This window comes from Bombyx mandarina, chromosome 01 (genome assembly GCF_030267445.1).
Source record: "Bombyx mandarina strain Sakado chromosome 01, ASM3026744v2".
Taxonomy (NCBI): Eukaryota; Metazoa; Arthropoda; class Insecta; order Lepidoptera; family Bombycidae; genus Bombyx; species Bombyx mandarina.
The window spans coordinates 9,522,689-9,540,920 of record NC_143208.1 but is presented as its reverse complement, the minus strand read 5'-3'; the positions used below and the strand labels follow the sequence as shown (position 1 = coordinate 9,540,920).

Genomic DNA, 18,232 nt, shown 5'->3' with positions numbered 1-18,232 from the left:
AGGTTTCATGGATTAGGAATGGAAAAATTAATAAATGAAATTCCACACTAAAATATAATTTGAACTTAAATTTGTGATAATTACACTTATAGGTTCGGTCGCTGGAATTCTTTGGCTCTCTATTTTTATAGTGTCCGGTATTATACTCAAAGCGCCATCTGATCTTTTGGTTTATGTATACTTCTTTGTGAGTTCAATAAATTGGGTAGCCGTTAAATCTTAGACCTGAACTCTTAAGATGGATGATGGCATTCATAATGCGATGTCTATGAGCTTCAGTTAGCGCACAACCACCGATCCTTGCTAAAATCAAAACAAATACAAAAAAGCTAATTTATAAAATATTTGGAAATTTGTGTTTTAATATCCCTATAAGATTGTATGTAAATATTTTATATTAATTCATGACAACGAATAATGAAAGTATTTAATATGAAAAAAATACAGTTGCATAGTGTTTCTGTAATAAATTCTATCTATTTTGTTAAATTAAATGGTCGTCGATCTATCGATTCTTTTTTTGGAGAATTACATAATTGAATTTTTATCGTTTCAATGCGTTCGATGATACGAAATATAGCAGTATTGGACGGGTATAAGTAAACACTCCATGTCCAACTATATTGGTTGTGGCCAAACTACAAGTTTCGGATATTATTTGTTTAGGCACTTGTATATAGCGACTGTGACCGTCGCGGAGTCGCCTACGTGTCTTATATCATGAACACTCCTTATCGCTTATAAGGGCTGATTTACACAAGACATGTTTCTAATAATATGCATGAGTCCTAATAAAATATACCTATAAGAATTATGCTACAGAAATAATATTGACAATTATGCCAACGCACCTACTTTACTAATAGCTCGTTGGTACGACATATCTGTTGTACTCATTGGAACAAAGTTTTTTCCTTTTACATGCATTTACTTTGGTTATGGATTGTGCAATATCAGAGTTTTATTCTACTTCGGGCTTTAAAACTGAAATTAATTTCCTGTGACTGTGTAACATCGCATGTTTTTCGTTAGAGACTATAATATATGTATAGATACAAATTTAGAAATAATGTTTATTTAGTTTATAATTTAATAACACTTAAAAACTGTCATTTAAAGAGAATTAATAGAGGCAATTATGATGAGGCTCTGTGACAAATCATGTTAAAATCTTCAAATTTTTAATAGCTTTAATTAGCCATCAACTAGCGGCATCTCAGTACACTGTATTATGAATTACTCTTTGACCTAAGAATTCCTCGAATAGGCGCTCAAAATAAAAACTTCCTTGAGTAATATGATACGTACACTACATTTTCATAATATTATGATGCGCAAGCCGAACAGGAAAATTTTATAGTTGCTAGATTAGTTAAAATTTAAAATGTATCTAAAATACGATTACCCACCAGTAATACGATCCAATTAGGACAACGACCCCGGTGATTTTTATTGCATTTAAATATACAATTTCCGTGTGTATGTAGAAACATGTGCAGCTAATCAGTGTGTGGGATTGCGCGGGTGGCCCACGATGCTCGGCTTGGGAGCGTCTCTGCACTGCGCCTGAGCGCCGGTCGCGCGCCGTACGCTCATTGTATGGAAATAAATAATTGGCCCCCGTATTCTTCTTTTGACGATCTCTCCGGCGGGTCCATTATGTTCATTTGATCGTGACTAGTGGCATTCGGACGCCAGTGGCGACGTCCTCGGTTGCCTGCGTCGCGCTCCATACAACGCCACTTCAAAATATGAACACCTCCGAACGAGGTATGGCGTATTGCCTTTAATTTAATCGATAAGTTTTATTACTGGATTCTATTTAATTTCAAAGAGTTTAACTATCATTTAGTTGTAAGTAAGGAGTGCGTAGCCGTACATGACAAGGTTATAGAGAAGGGGGCGGAAGTGCGTCCAATTCCCGGTTAGTGGTTAGGTCGCTCCCTACTGGGGAGTGAGCCAAGTAGTGGAGCAAAGCAGTAGACCCGACACGAGTGCTCGTCTTTGAAAGTGTGAATCCGCAGTGTCTTGCTCGGTCGTGGGTTAGATGTCATGGTGCTTTACACCGGCTTGTAGCTTATGTGGTTCGTAAGTAATCAACTGAACAGCTCTACACCATGGCTAATAAAAGTTCAGGTACGATGAGAATTTCATATCTCTGTGATAAATTCAATTTAAACGCCACATTCCAAGTGAATACTAAAGAAAGTTTTATTTGCAGTTTAACCAAATTTTAATGGTGTGAATTAAGAGATAATTTATAGTGAACACAGTTCTTTTAACATGTAATACTTAATCATTAAACTATCGTGGGTGTGGTCTTCTATGTATGTATCTCTTTTTGAATATAACCGTGTCAAGGAGTAATGAGTTCACGAAATTACGAACTAATGTTAGCCGCACCTTTTATTAAGAGCACGTAAACGTTTATTGTTAGCAATAATGAAACATGTGCTGACCTTCCGCAACTTCTACAAATAAATACGATTTGTTATGTGCTGTAATAACGTATACCATAAAAATCTAGTTTCTTTTTCTTATTTTCTAATTAGGTAAAGCCATTAGAGTCCTGGGTGAAGCTTTTTAATAATATGGTCGCCGTTCATATAAATATCTGTAATAACTGAACAATACTAGTCTAAGTTTCTAACAAAATAAATATACCGTTTCAAAGTAACTGCAAAAAATAAATGATGTAGTATGTGAATGGGATTCTCAGGATACCTCACATAAAATGTCACGAAATATTAAATGTTTTCACCGTAGAGTTGCGAATCTTTTTTTTTATTGCCCTTGTACACAGACGAGCATACGGCCCACCTGATGATGAGTGGTTACCGTCGCCCATGGACTTCGGCAATGCCAGGGGCAGAGCCAAGCCGCTGCTCACCGCAAAGGATCTTAGGAACAAATTAATAAATAAGAAACAATGTTGTCATTCGCGTATGGTTTGATTAGGTAATTTTGCTGATACTCGTATATCCATTTGCCGCAGTTAGAGTGACGTTTCTAAAGTTAGAAGGGGGAGGCATGAGCTCCGGCTCGGCGCCTCATCCGGTCGCTCCTCGCGCAAATTATCAATTGGCCGCCGTCGACTCAGGGCTGTCGTGCAAGGTTGAGTGCCGGTAATCTTCACGTGATCTGCCACGACCGCTGTCCAAAATCATTCATATCTGATCTACTTGTGTTTGTCCTTATTCTTTAAATATCTATCTAGTCATAAATAGTAAAAAAATAAGGGCAACAGATAAAGAGCAATAAATATAATAATAAACGTTGTGAAAACTAAGCGTGCGTATTTGAATTTTTCTAAGATAACGCTCGAGGCGTACCCGTACACATCAGTACAAAGTTTTAATATTTAAATAAAATAATAGTATTGATGATTCACAAAACATTTATCAACATCCAAAAATAATTACACAAATCGTTTCTACTATAATTTTGTATGAAAGAATTGGTATTGGGAACACAGTAAACTGTATTACGTGATTTTATGCAAAACTCTATGTAGTAAATAACTTCGTATGTATTTCTTATTGTTTTTTTTTTCCGCTCAAGTACTGATAGTTCATCGAAATACGTCTCACATGACGTTAATACGGACTTCCTGCCTCTTTGGTCTGTCAATTTCCTCTACAATGCACTTGGTGATATGCGAGTGTCTAAACGAGACATGACACGCACATTTGACATGTCTACTTATTACTTCTAATAAAGTTTGTGTATCAGAATCCACAGTAAGGCCGGTGGCGACACATCATATTTACCGATTTCAGTTAATCCAGTTAAAGAGCTCAGTGCACTGGTCATTTGAGACAATTTGTCCATGATTGGCTTGTTGACTTTACTATTTGCTGGTGTCGGTTTAGAAGTGCCAAAGGAAGTCTGACGGTTGATCGAGAGCGACATGTCTCATTACAAAAGCCGTATGTAATTCTAACTATTTACAAAAATGCACTTTTAAAACTAAATCATAATATTCACGTATAATACAATTTACAATTACAATTTTCATTTTATATACACATGTATAAATAATAAATGTATATATTGAAAAGAGATAAATCCAATACGGGATTAGCTTTATATAAAACAGGCGTATCCACGCCCTTCGTAACCTTATTGGTTTTAAAAGAGAATCATACTCGTTTACCTGTCAACGTTGTGTATTTTTAGAAGATTTTTTGATAATTCATATATATTTCCGTACCTATCAATTGTAAATATTTGAGATAGTTATTTATATGGAAATATCATCACTATGGTTCATTAATTTAGGCTCGATGCTTGTGTTCGCACTTGTTTTATAGCGCGACAAAAATATGTTGTCATTGCAATCAAGGAAATAAAACACCATATTTTTACTCCAAAGCATACGTCGAAGATATAGAATTAAGTCTTCACGCTCGCTCAAAATTTTTAAGTGTCCAAGGTTAATTAGAGTCGTAAAAAATTATCCAATCAATGCTTGAAGCTACCACATATTCTCGATCAGTTCATTAGTCATCGGATTAATTATTATTTTACCGAAGTTTTGACGTTACATTTTTCGTAAATGCATGTAATGTAATAAGTATAGTAGTCATAATTGTTGTAATTGTTTTGAAAGAAAGTAATTATTTTAAAATGTTGTGACTCCAATAAGAATGGTTCGACTTCTATTAAATAAAGTTGTTATTGGATTTTATGAAGTTTTTAGGAATTCTCGATTCTCGTGGTTAAACTATTACGTCTGCTCGATCCTCGAGCTTATTAGTATTACAATTTATTTAGTAATGGGTCGGGATGGCGTTCTACCCATTTTTTTTTGTTTTCTGGGAGCTTTCTTTTTCTTTATAATTGATAACATTTCTTTAGGGACATTACAAATAATTTTAAAACTAAAAAGCACTTGCTTTAATAGCAAATTGATTTTTCTATTTTTTTAATTCTAACGGCACTGGGTTTTAAGTCAATGTGCTTTATGTATTATCAGTGAAGTTCGTACGTCTTGAAGTTAGTGAAAATTACTTATAAATATTCCTTTGCGTTAATAGACGCAGTTCAAATTACTACGAGTGGAAGCGGGTTAAAAACGTCACATTGCCAAAAATTATCGCTTCATATAGTGTTTTTTATATTCACACCAAAATGACTGGTAATTATTGTAAACTGGTATAGGTACCAGTTAGATGACAAATTCTACTAAAAACAGTCATGCGTCCCGATTCGGACGAAAAATGGTTACCGTAGCAAAAACTAATTTTTATGGAGTTTTCATACTTGTTGTCTGTGTGAAATGTCTGGTATATGGCAAATATATACTACTACTAATATATAATATGTAATATAAACCCATAATATACAATAACTACAAAATATTTTCTATAAATACACGAGTATTTCAATGAGAAACAATTGCTACATGTTTGATGGAGTGTACGAGTAGTTAGAGAATGGCTTGAACGATTTGATTGATTCCTTTTACGTTGCGTTCGTAATTGTCAGTACAAAGCTTATGAAAGATACAGACAAAGAAACAAAATTTCCAAAGAAAATCAGCAAAAATTTTACGTAATTTCAATAGTAGTAGTAGTAAGTTAGCTGAATCGTCATGAACTTATTAAGATGAAGTTATTTGTTAAGTAAATTTATTAATATATTCCTCTTAATACTGTATAATCTATAATATGTATGTGTGTATATATGTATGTATGTATATGTAATTTTGTATATATGTATATATACTTTTTTTTGTATGTGTTCGTAACTTAATATAAATTTCATTGCACCTACCACTATTTACTCTGCACTACCTTTGGTTTACTGTTAGAGAATGCCTTAGGCATTAAGTCCGCCAATGTAAATTTTACATGAAGTGTAATAAATAAAAAAATAGTGGTTTATACGAAAGAAAAAAAATTCAGATAATCTTTTGCCCTTTTGACGTTTGTCACGAGAAAAAAGGAAAATTCAGGTGTCAGTTTAATTTACAGGACAATGACTACTCAACTAGTAAACGCATAAGCGCTTAATAAAACCTATGCAACCGTTATTCTAAAACAGGATGTCTTGGACCAGTTCCGTAAAACAGTGACGGTACTCATGATCGTCCTAAATATCACTACGAAGATATTAGATTTTACTATTTTTATGCATCGCACTCATTGTAACAGAATTAATAAGCATGAAAGAACTGTATGCTTCACACGTGGCAAACATTGTCGGCCAGTAGATCCTCACATCCTTCTAGATACCATTCAACCTTGTTCTCATTCTCTATGAATGATAGAAGAGGCCATGTCCCACTTAATCAAGTTTAAAGATTGCAAGGGTGTCTCAATGCTTCTTTCGCGTGTATAGAACAGGAAATGCTTCTCATCCAATGAATGCGTTTGTCATTTTCATTTCGGTGTTCGTGATAACGGAGGGATTGAAGTACCAATTGTCTTGTTAAGACATCTTTAAATTGCACGTCAGCTTGGCACTCTACATCTTTATGATAATAACTCTATTGCTCATGAATTATGATGCTGATGAATATTTCAAATCACACACTTGTTAGACATAAACTGAGCTGTATTTTAAGTGTGCTGAATGATGTTGGTAAGACTTATTAAAATCAAGATACTCCTAGTAGCCAGTCGCTTATTACAATTACATGATCAATAATGCATCAATAGTAATTCAATTATAGTTGACACAAGGGTTAAATGGCACAATCTGTCCTGTTATCTACATGCTGTCCTATTATGATAAAGAGACTATTGAGCAATATAAGCCCAAATTAGATTTTTACTAGCTTTTTAGTTTTTACGATTTGCATATTTCAGTAATCTTAAAACCGTCCCCGTAATAAAATATAACATTGGCTTAGGGTTGGATATGCCCTTCTAATAGGCTTAGATGAAATATAATAAAGAGGTTATATTCAACCCGCATAATTAAGTAAAGTGTACATCCATACATTTCACTTTCTATGGAAACTTTTAGAATAAATGTATGAGGGAAACAAAGCAATAAAACATTTAAACAATATAAAACATATGAAAAAAAAAACAATCCAGAGCCTTGGAAATTATTAAATACATAAAATAAAGTCATTAGTAAGCTTTGGGGGCTTAAATCAGAATGGAAATCTGATATGGCTGGATTTGGGTTGCCTCAAGACTGATGCGTTAACTCTAATGGGATAACTAACAAATTAATTACGTTATTTATTTATTGCAATCTACAGATGGCTATATCCGGAACTGCACTCCGCCTGCTATCGATGACTTCCCTGCTGGACTCTTCACGGAGCTGCAACGACAGCACGGAGCTATCGTGCTGCACGCGCTCATCTCCATCTATCTTTTTTTAGCTCTTGCAGTTGTTTGCGACAAATACTTTGTACCTGCTGTTGAAAAAATTTGTCATGGTACGTTTACTTAAAATATGGTATACTGAAAATAATGCAATTTACAAAAGAAAACAAAAAAAGTACACCGGTCGGGTTATGCAGGAGCTCTGTGTAAATGACGTGAAATACTTTCTAGTTAGCTGGCTGATTTGAGTTTGGAATGATTGATTACTATTCGAAAAAGCTCTATCGTATTATTTTTAACCAAGAAATAAAATAAAAAAGAGAAACTGAATTCCTTGAGTTCTTCAATTTAAATTTTCTGGATAGGTTCGTCAATCCAAATAATTTAGCATATTATATTAGATAAAATAAAACTGTTAAAAGTCAATTTAGTATAGAACGGACGCCAACTTATACTTAATATTTATTTCAACAAATTTCCATATGCATCGCAAAGATTTAACTGTTGTTAATCAACCAGGAGATCTCTTTGTCACATTCGAGAAAACTATTATATTTTGTCGATTGATTCTTTACTTTCTATGCTAATATTGTTCACTGAGTATAACCTGTCCGTTTTGGAATCCTCATTTCCTGGCACAATATTCTCTTCCTCCTCCTCGCGTCGTTTCCTCACTGCTGAGGGTCGTGACCATTATAATTCGACATGATTTTACTCCTTGTGATGTCCCGCCAGCGCCTCCGATCATTGGCCGCATGATATTATTATTATTATTATATTATTGGCCCAGAATTATTGTATCCGGAATTAAGTATTGTTGGTGATCCAAAAATAATTCATGGTGGTGGTTGGTTGACTGGTTTTACGCGTGGAGGACGAAATTTCGAATTCTATAATTTTACACATTCGTTGTTATTACGCATGAAAATACTGTTCGTAAATTTATTACTACTTATATAAACCCTATGAGATACCTTCATTAAATTGTAATATTTGGTTTCAGCGCTTAACATGACAAACGATGTGGCTGGAGCGACTTTCATGGCCGCAGCTACTTCTGCACCAGAATTATTCGTGAACGTCATAGGTACCTTCATTACGGAGGGTGATATCGGAGTGGGGACCATAGTGGGTTCGGCTGTCTTCAATATATTAGCCGTGGCGGCTTGCTGCGGTATTGGTGCGGGAATGGTTTGTATTTCTGATGTCCTTCGAAGATCAATTTTATTTCCAGGTTTTTAATAAATGTCATTAGTATTAGTAGCTATACTTGAGACCTTAGAACTTATATCTCATAGTGGGTGGCGCATTTATGTTGTAGATGGCTATGGGCTCCAGTATCCACTTAACACCAGGTGGGCTGTGAGCTGGTCCAACCATATAAGCAATAAAAAAATAAGAATAATAATAAATATGATCATTAGTAAAACAGTTACATATATGTTAAAATTCCTAGTGAGGCCTTAACTCTTGCCTACAATACGCATATATGCCGCATTACAAGGCTTAATAGTAATGTCTCATTAAGATACTCGCGGAATTAACTCAATACGCACGAATACCAGGATGTAGTGTTTATTCGGGGGTATTCAGTATTTGCCACGAATACTCGTCCGTTAAGTGCACGCTGTCTGCTTTTTGGCACGATTCAAAAGGCGTTTGTGCGCGGTTTTTACTGATTCGTCATTGTTTAATTGACTTGTGAACTTTGTCGCAAGCGGCTTATTATCTACGATGGATTGGACGAACGATTACTTTAAAGTGTTTCACTAAATTTAAAAGGGTGTAAAGTCGTCTTGTTTTTTATTTTATAATATTTTGTGATACACATTAAAATATATGTATGAAGTCATAGCAACGATTCGCATGTCATCCATTTTCAAATTTAAGTTCGCTGAATATAGACAAATAATTGATTAGTGACGTGTTTGTATTCTTGCACAAAATATGAACCAAATTGTTCGGCGATATTATGAAGCAAAATAATGGTTGTAATTTATTAAAATAGTAGCTAAAATATGGTAGGTAGTTGAGAATTTAAAATTTTCTAGTTTTTAAACTTTTCAGGTTGTTCCTTTGGACTGGTGGCCTCTTACTAGAGATTGTCTGGCTTATGGGATTACAGTTTCAATACTTATTTGTATTATACACGATGAATATGTTCAGTGGTATGAAGCATTTCTTCTAGTTTCATTGTATGGGGTTTACATTTGCATAATGTATTATGACAAGCCTATACAGAATTTTGCCAAAGGTGAGTTTCGGAAATAAAGGTTATTTATTAATTGACGTTACGTATCTTCCTTGCTAAAAGTAAAAAAGAGTGACGAAGACTTTTAGTATACACAACAATATTATTAATAAGGATCGGAATAGATGAATGTTTTAAATTTCACAGGGAGCTGGAAATGGGTATCAAACATGTTCAAAGATAATGAAGAGAAACAAGATGCAGAGAATGGTATATATACGTTAATTACATATTTTTATGCCACATAGAATAGATAAATTTAGTTTGGATGTTTCGATATTTCACACGATTCTTTTAAACCTCACATAGCTTTATTTTATTATCTCATAAGTTAGATAGAACATGAGAAGTATAGTGAAATAATCATTACACACTTATAAAAACGATATTAATCTATGAATTTTCAGGTAAAGATTTAAAGTTATCGACCCATATTCTAAAAATAGATGTACCTATAGAACAACGCCATCAACATAACGGTAATGTTAAAACATCACCCCTTCGTCAAGATGCGAAAGAAAAGATTTTAGAAAGTGTCGATGTTTCGGATAAAGTTTCCGCCAGTGAAGAAGGAAAAGATAAAAATGTAAATATTGACATGGATTCTAAGCCCAATGAAATGGAAATCACTAGCCCAGAGGAAAACTTATATCAGCCAACTGCAGAAGATAATAAAGATGTTGAAGATGGATCCGAGAACTCATTGTGGAAATGGCCTAGCAACAAGAGTTGCCTAGCTAAGGTATTTTAATTTTGATTTCTATATTTCACAAATAATATTTTATTCCAATTTTTATGAAGCTTAATTATTTTCCTTTCAGATAACCAAAATTGTAACATGGCCCATTCACTTGGTGTTCCTGTTTACAATTCCAGATTGTGAGAAACCACGATTTAAAAACTGGTTTCCGCTTACTTTCATTATGTGTATTGTTTGGATCGGTTCACTGTCTTATATAGTTGCATGGATGATAACAATAATAGGTAAGAAAAAATAAGCCATTGAAGTTAAAAATGTACATAAATGTATATATATATATATTTATATGAATATTTTAAACACGTATATTTTTAGGTGATACACTGATGATCCCAGACTCAGTTATGGGTATTACTTTTCTTGCTGCTGGCACTTCAGTTCCCGAAGCGGTTTCCAGCGTTATAGTAGCTAAACAAGGTAGTATTTACAAGAAACCAAGCAACAGCTAAGGGTTTTTGAAAAGATAACTAAAATTGATTATTTTTTGACAGGGCATGGTTCGATGGGAATCAGTAACTCAATAGGATCGAATACATTTGATATTTTACTTTGCCTTGGCTTACCGTGGCTTATAAAAGCATCGCTAACTCCAGCCGAGCCAGGACATTATTGGGTCAGATTTTGTTTTATAACTTATTTTTCTGTATGCGAATTCCTTGTGTACTTTTCCATACCATGCGAATGTATGACTTTGCGATTCTTTGTTTGCCTTTAAACTTGCTCTGCGAAATTTAATAAGTTTTTCATTGTGATCGTTACAGTTTATAATACTTATTGTTCTTTATGATTTTAACAGGTTAAAATTAATTCAATGGGATTGGAATATTCAGCAATATCACTACTATCGACGCTACTACTATTATATTTGACATTTTGGTTCAACAAATTCAAACTAGATGCTGCAGTGGGGCGGGCGTGTCTCGCTATGTACGCCATGTTTTTAATTCTCGCAACACTAATCGAACTTAATGTTTTCTTCCCTGTTAATGTGCGTACTTGCAAAAGAGCGGATATGAAATCTTAAGTTAGTGTACTGTTAATAATACATCATAAACAAGTACAATCACCTCTTATAAATTGTTACATATTGAAGTGCGATGAATGTTCTGAATGTGTTTTTTGAATGTTATCATTAAACATGTTTCTTTATAATTAATTACGTATTGTTTAATCTAAAATTAAAGTAAGTTCGTGTAATTTAACGAAGTTCGCTAGAAATTAGTTAACTTATTGCACTTTTGTTTAATAAATTAAGGGGACAATGTGAGAAGTTCTGGATAATTTATGTTTGGTGAAGCTAATTTATCTTTAGATAACTTTCTTAACTTTGCGAGTCTCAATTTGAATCTTTAATTTTTTGTTAGATTTAATGAGCTGTGAAGTTTTAATTGTAAGTTTAAAATAAATAAAACGTTACAATTCCGAATATATTCTCGATAAATAAAGTAATAGAATCATATTTTTCCATTACTTATTTCACTAGTAAATTCTAGACAGCTTCCAAACTGATACTTCTGAAAAGTGCCTTGGCTCAAGTACAATAATATTATGGTTGTTGTTATTTACAAATATGCAATATTATTAAATATTGTTGGCTTCAATGAAACCTAATATTAATTGTAAATTTTCGACATCAGAACCAAACGAACAAATATTGTTCAATATCAAATTTTCAAATTATTATATTTGTGAAAAATTTCATTTTTTGTCTTTTTGGCACTGATGTCCTGCTCTTTATTTGTGAAGTGTTTTTCTGTTTAATAATAGCGGCAGTTTTATGTAAATACAAAAATGTGTTAATTTACGATATAATGTTATTTGATTATTAGTTAAATATATCTTACCAAACGAAGTCATTAATTTATTCATCAAATTCTTCATTTGGCTCTTCCCTTCCTCCTAGTATACATGTCCCTTGTTATCTATCTTCTAAGTGCTCATAGCCTTATTTAAGAAGGTAAGACGCCTATAGTACACTACATAAGTAGTATGTAAGTATGAGTATGCTTTGGATGGTACACAGCGTAAGTCTTTTTTTACTTAAATTATGTACCTTACATTATCACGAGGGACCACTACAATTCAGGAATTTCTATTGAATCTAATTACTTAGTATGAGATTAGTAGCACCGTGGAGATGAAGTTCATCTTTCGGGATCACCTGATAAAAACGATCTACGTATAATTGATCCTTACTCAAACGAAATTTGAAATTAGTCCTTTTCGGTTGGCAACTAATTGGCATTGCAATAATCTGTGATAGCCACATACCACCAAATAGCATGCAAGCTCGTCTGTCATTGTGTTCAGTAAATAAAAAGATTGTAGGGACGGCTTGCATGCTCCGGTGGCGAGTGATCGGATTTTCTCAAAAAACCTTAGAACAGTCACATTTGAAAATTAAGTCTTCAGAATAAATAAAAGTAACCTTTTCTAGATATGAATATTTATTTTAAAATTAATAAAAAACTCTGCATACATACTATTATTCTAAGTTAAATAATACGTAAATATTGTATATTTTTATATTATATGATTAAGGTATTTTTCATTTGAAAATTATTACTAATAATCATTGTTATTCCTCCTCAGCGAGAACTCTGGGCTACTGTTAAATTTCTGTAATAAAACATAAAAAAAAGTTAAAAGTCGTAAAACAAATCAACAATAACACATAAAACATAAAAAAAAAACTCAGGAGCATACATATTATTATGTTAGTATTAATTTTAGCGTCATAATTTAGTAACTAAGTAATTGCTCTGATTGTAGGCTTCCATTTTATGGCTAAAGTTAAGAGTAAATTATATTATATTTTTTTAGATGTAATTTTTTGGGATTGTGGTATTTTCTGAGGCCTTGCAAGTCTCATCAAGACGGGAGTGATGTAGTGATTTAAGATTGCAAAATGTAAGATACACTTGCTTAAAGTGGAAATATTAAATGTCATTTTGATTTACAATTATAAATGGATTTTGGTACATTAAAAATACATAAAAACGTACATTATAAGGGGAATGAGCTCGTAGTTCATCCAATTCTCTTGCGTGTAGTTCGATCTCATGTTGAGTGAGTCGTGGTCTGCGACAATGTACACTTTGAGGTGGAAGCCAACGATGGATTACTGGAGTCAGTAGGTCACGATGGATCTGGCAATTATAATAATACACTCGCAGAATATTAACAGCGATAACGGATCTTATACATTTAAATATAAAATAATATTGGTCAAGTAATGATGGGATTGAGAAAATATTGTCCAATGCTAGTATATTTGAGATGTTTTGTGTTAAAAGTGGAAAAAAATATAATATGGCAGCGTAACTCATAAGAGCTATGTTGATATTTTATAAAAAGAAAAAAAAACAACGCTTTACATCGCTACCCACTTTGGTAAATGCAGCCTAGTCCTAATTGCATACCGTAACGGATGTTGTACGCTACGAACCAGAAAACAACTTCAGTGGCAGAAGTGCGGGATGGTACCTATGGATGGTACCTACTTATATGGTCTTACAACGTGAATGCCACCTTGAGAAACGAGGTCGAGATCTCAATTGGATTGTACTGTACGATCCTTCAAACCAGAACTGACTTCTACGCGGCAAAAATAGGCAAAATGGTGTGGGTCTATAATATGCCCTTTCACCTTTAAGATTAGATTATACTTCGAAAACTACCGGTTGCAGGCTCGAAGCCGTAGCTTATCACGCAAGGACACAATTACACATAAAATAGGCCACGTAAGAAGTGAATCACTGAATTGAATTATAGTCAATCAACAACGGGTCTCGCTCTGCCCCATGGTTCAATCTTCAAAACCAACGATGATTTATTCAAAAGGAAACAGTAATCCTAATCTTACCATTGTGGGATCGTTTAGCCGCGTAAAATACGAGACGAGAGCTCCAACCAACACGCAAACTATCATGCCGATGAATGTGTAATACAAGTAGCTCAGTCTGTACGGGAAGAATGTTCCTGACCTGTTTATAAGCAATCTTCTGTTATTATATATAGAACAATGACAAATGTAAGCGGAAACCTGTCTGTTTTTGAGCAGAAGTTCAGTAACAGTGGTTTTTTTTTTAAATAAATCTGCTAAAAATTCCGATATATCTATTGAGGACATTGAAAGAATTCGAAAAGACTTAAAAACAAATATTTACAAAGAAATTCTAACTGTATTTAAATTAGAATAAGCAATGGAGAGTATTGAGTAGTTACAAGAGCACAGAATAAGATGGCCCTTACTTATTTTATCGAGTATAATGTATTAGTTGTTCAGCAGCTTACTGACAAAGAGTAAAAATTGATCCATGGAGAATTTTCATGCATTAAATAGGGAAAATAGTGTTTGTTCACTCGGAGCCCGCAATTTGCATGTACTAATTGCCAATACCCTTATTTTTTGTTAAAACTTAACATAAAGCTAAAGATAACTTATGTACAGTGATTGTTTCCAAATTAGTAGTAATTGTAAACTACATGAGTCTTGCGGTTAATTTGGGGTCACAATGCGTGATATATGTCTTTGGATTTATTGTGATCGTGTAGCGGACAGATTCAAACCCTATGGTAAAGTGCTAACATAGGAGTGCTAGCAACCTGTCAAATTCCGTTTCAGTTGACATTGAAGGTTCCTTTGGTACCGTAAAGTTACCGTCGCAGCCATCGACAGACACAGCTTTTGGTAAAATAATTATCTCGCCCCGCATAATAGCAGCTTGAGTACCAAGTGATATCCATCCAACCAACAATGTAGATGATATACCACCTGCTAGCGCACCCTGAAATATTTTTAAAAATATTTGTTCGTTAACAACGCTAATTTTAATTTTAACAATGTAACAGTAGAAATATACGAGCAATAATTTAAAAAAAAACAAATTTTCTCAACATCATGGCAGCTATAAGATGGTCCGTGCGATTTTAAGTTTCTTCAAAGAGTCCTTAGATCATAAAGGCCAACAACTGTTAAAACTTTTACCCGTTTTTATTGGTACTTCACCAACGCCTGACAGATTGCGTCCAATAGTTAGTTGTAATAAATGGGTATTTTGCAGATATTTAGCGATTAATACAGAAGAGGAGAACGGTTTTTACTGGTAAATTTAGAAACTAATTACAACTTACTAGATAATGGGCCCATAAAATCATATACCTACCGTAGCATTAATCCATGGTAAAAATAATCCCATCGAAAATAAACCTAAAAGACTACCGGCCGTTATACCAGCCAAACTTTTTCCTGCTTGAATAAGTGCACCCATGTGTTCTACTAAAAAAACCAATGCCACGCAAGTTGCCCCTATAAATTAAAAAGTCAGTCAAATAATTGTAATCCTCGTCTGTTTAATTCATTTCAAATTTTAGTTTGCTTTTCGTTGGATTTTTTTATTGCCCTTGTAGGCAGACGAGCATACGGCCCACTTGATGGTGAGTGGTTACCGTCGCCCATGGGCTTCAGTAATGCCGGGGGAAGAGCCAAGCCGCTGCCTACCGCTGTTAAGTATTGGCTTTGTATAGCATCAGCTTATCTATTTCCGGTCGTAAAATATGAACAACACATTCTCCGAAGAATGAGCAGTAATATATCTGAGACGAATCAGATATTCGTTCCAGCTTGAAAGATACGGAAGTAGCTATGCTACGTTTGATATCATGTCTGGCAAGTGAGGCAAGTTACAGCCATATTGAGATGTCTATCTATGGGCTTGGTTTACCGTTCTTGTTGGATCGAAGGTTTAGTTGCCTATCTTAAGCAGAAAAAAACATACCCACCAATTGCTACGACTATAATTTTCATGATAAAACTGGCGTTTTTCTCAGTTATGGGCTTGTTGTAAGCTGGCCTTATTAGATCCTCGAAAATAACTCCACACATTGAATTTAAACCGGTCGACATGGAACTAAAAAAATCAACGATATTCATTACAAAAATCGCTATTAAGCAATTGTGTTTTTGAGATATATATTTTACCTTAATGCGGCACTGAACACTCCACTCATGAATATACCAGGTAAGGCCGGTATCGATCCTGTTATGGTCATAACAAAATATGGTAACAACTGATCACTTTTCCTTATAGCTCCAATAGTTAGAGGATCGCAATTATAAAAAGTTGCATAAATAACTAGCCCTGTATAGCAACACAACGAAACTATGATGAAAATCCCAGCGGCCATAATAAATATGGTTCTGTTAAGGAATAAAAGAACACATAAATGATTAAAAATAGCTTGATCAATGGAAATCGTGAGCATAATCATTCAGACTACTCACATTCGGGCTCTTTTTAAAGAAGACAATGCAAGACATCTCTGCACCATGGCTTGGTTAACAGAACAGGATGCTAACCAACTAAAATAATTTCCAAAAACTGTCGACCAAAATGTATGTCGAATAGTAGGATCAAGGTCCATGCTGAAATTGAAATACTATTACAATGTAATTAAAAACATTATACGTATTATCATTATAAATACTTTATTATTTCATACTTAAAAAACTCAAGACGATCTCCTTTTTTGTTCAGGTCTATTACATTTCCAATGCCTCCAAGTCGCCAAGTTCCATAAACTAGGACAAAAACGACTCCGAAATACATCAGAACCGTTTGGAGCGTATCAGTCCATACTACTGCCTTTATTCCACCCTATGAAAGTGCTTAAAGATTATTAGTTAATCTAAATTGCCCTCAATAATTATGACACCTCTAGCAAATGTTTCATTTCCGTGCAAAATGACTGATCACTTATAAAAAAAAAATTATATACATTCAGAAAAGTAATATAAGAACTTACAAGAGTTGTGTAAAATATACAAACAATGCAAACAATTGGTGTTATCAAGTGAAGGTTTACACCGGTTACTGAAACAAATGGAAGAAACAAACAAGCAAATAAGTTATTATTTGGTTATAACGAGAAAATCATGAATCAGGTCAATTATGTTTAATAAGTTTAATAATACCTTGACTGAACGCCAGAGCAGGAACGTAAATCACAATTGGTATATAAAGCAGCATTTTGATTATAAAAATGACTGATCCTAACAAGCGGACCTTTTGATTGAACCTTAGTCTTAGATACTGGAAGAGAGAATATTTATAGTTATATTTTGAATAGTAGTTAAGTTATATTTTGCTGTTGAAATAGCGTTTATAATTAATTACCTCATAGGTTGATGTGATTTGTAAATTGTAGAATACTGGCAAGTAAATTATTGCAATTGTGAGCGATACTGCCCACTCGGACAAAACTATTGTCCACAATTGTGTACCATACGTGTACATCTCAGCAGGTAAGCCGAGTAGTGAAATACCCGAAATGTAACTAGAAAATGTGCAAAATGAAAACAACACGGAAAATGAAGATCCAATTAAAACGTAATTAAAAGCATGTACCTGGCTATAAGCGACATTGAAATAGGAAACATTCCCATTGTCTTCCCGCCCATCAAATATTCGGACGTTGTGTTTTGCTTCTTACTCGCGAAAAACGCGAAGTACACGCCGATTAAGGACGATAAGAGCAACATAGCGCCAAATACTACGTAGTCTAGCCAGTCGAAGTATACTATCGTCATGATGCAGTTCGAGTGATGAGCTCCGAACGAGATCGCGCGTCCGTCCGCTGTGGCACTAAACTCCATCTCGCTACACAATAGTCATTTACCGAACGGAACTTGCAGCTGGATCGTTGCTATTCTTATCCTTGGAAGGATCTCGGACCAGATCCATTGGAGGGATGAGGCTTGCTAATTGAATAGTTACCGGTGTCATTCGCATGTCGTCGGTAGTCTAGTTTACTGTGTGGGCAAAGAGAATACAAATGCTACGTTCGTGTGGGCAGGTACCACACACACAGCGGCCACACGTCATTTAAACGTTCTAAATTTTATCTGGTTGACTCAGTTGTGTCTGCACG

At 34.2% G+C, this 18,232-nt stretch overlaps 2 protein-coding genes across 5 annotated transcripts; one reads left to right on the top strand and one right to left on the bottom strand.

The window, feature by feature from the left end:
• The first annotated feature begins 1,563 nt into the window (after positions 1 to 1,563).
• zyd (sodium/potassium/calcium exchanger zydeco) lies at positions 1,564 to 12,152 on the top strand. 3 transcript variants are annotated; one of them, XM_089729391.1, is made up of 10 exons: positions 1,564 to 1,770; positions 7,220 to 7,402; positions 8,293 to 8,480; positions 9,357 to 9,543; positions 9,688 to 9,750; positions 9,948 to 10,282; positions 10,362 to 10,524; positions 10,616 to 10,717; positions 10,792 to 10,913; positions 11,097 to 12,152. In XM_089729391.1, the coding sequence occupies exons 1-10, from the start codon at positions 1,752 to 1,754 to the stop codon at positions 11,322 to 11,324; spliced, it is 1,590 nt and encodes a 529-aa protein (XP_089585517.1). In that variant the 5' UTR covers positions 1,564 to 1,751; the 3' UTR covers positions 11,325 to 12,152. The 3 variants fall into 3 exon arrangements, with proteins under 3 accessions (XP_089585517.1, XP_089585523.1, XP_028033000.2); XM_089729397.1 differs by lacking the exon at positions 1,564 to 1,770 and adding an exon at positions 1,982 to 2,136; XM_028177199.2 differs by lacking the exon at positions 1,564 to 1,770 and adding an exon at positions 3,737 to 3,929.
• A 650-nt stretch (positions 12,153 to 12,802) lies between these two features.
• LOC114245183 (sodium-coupled monocarboxylate transporter 1) lies at positions 12,803 to 17,977 on the bottom strand. 2 transcript variants are annotated; one of them, XM_028177239.2, is made up of 13 exons: positions 17,710 to 17,976; positions 17,479 to 17,638; positions 17,277 to 17,394; positions 17,108 to 17,175; positions 16,805 to 16,959; positions 16,587 to 16,727; positions 16,284 to 16,502; positions 16,085 to 16,212; positions 15,469 to 15,611; positions 14,909 to 15,090; positions 14,166 to 14,286; positions 13,306 to 13,449; positions 12,803 to 12,919 (listed from the first exon to the last, which is right to left on the bottom strand). In XM_028177239.2, the coding sequence occupies exons 1-13, from the start codon at positions 17,955 to 17,957 to the stop codon at positions 12,866 to 12,868; spliced, it is 1,881 nt and encodes a 626-aa protein (XP_028033040.2). In that variant the 5' UTR covers positions 17,958 to 17,976; the 3' UTR covers positions 12,803 to 12,865. The 2 variants fall into 2 exon arrangements, 1 of the variants encoding a protein (XP_028033040.2); XR_016323450.1 differs by lacking the exon at positions 14,166 to 14,286 and having other exon boundaries at positions 17,710 to 17,977.
• Positions 17,978 to 18,232: the final 255 nt, after the last annotated feature.

Coding starts and splice junctions, on each gene's coding strand:
- LOC114245183 (XM_028177239.2), bottom strand. CDS start 17,957: ATGGAGTTTAGTGCCACAGCGGACGGACGCGCGATCTCGTTCGGAGCT. Junction 17,176..17,276: donor TGCTCTGGCGTTCAGTCAAG/GTATTATTAAAC, acceptor CATTTGTTTCAG/TAACCGGTGTAAACCTTCAC. Junction 16,960..17,107: donor GTATATTTTACACAACTCTT/GTAAGTTCTTAT, acceptor GCACTTTCATAG/GGTGGAATAAAGGCAGTAGT.
- zyd (XM_089729391.1), top strand. Junction 9,751..9,947: donor GAAACAAGATGCAGAGAATG/GTATATATACGT, acceptor ATGAATTTTCAG/GTAAAGATTTAAAGTTATCG. Junction 10,283..10,361: donor ACAAGAGTTGCCTAGCTAAG/GTATTTTAATTT, acceptor TTTTCCTTTCAG/ATAACCAAAATTGTAACATG.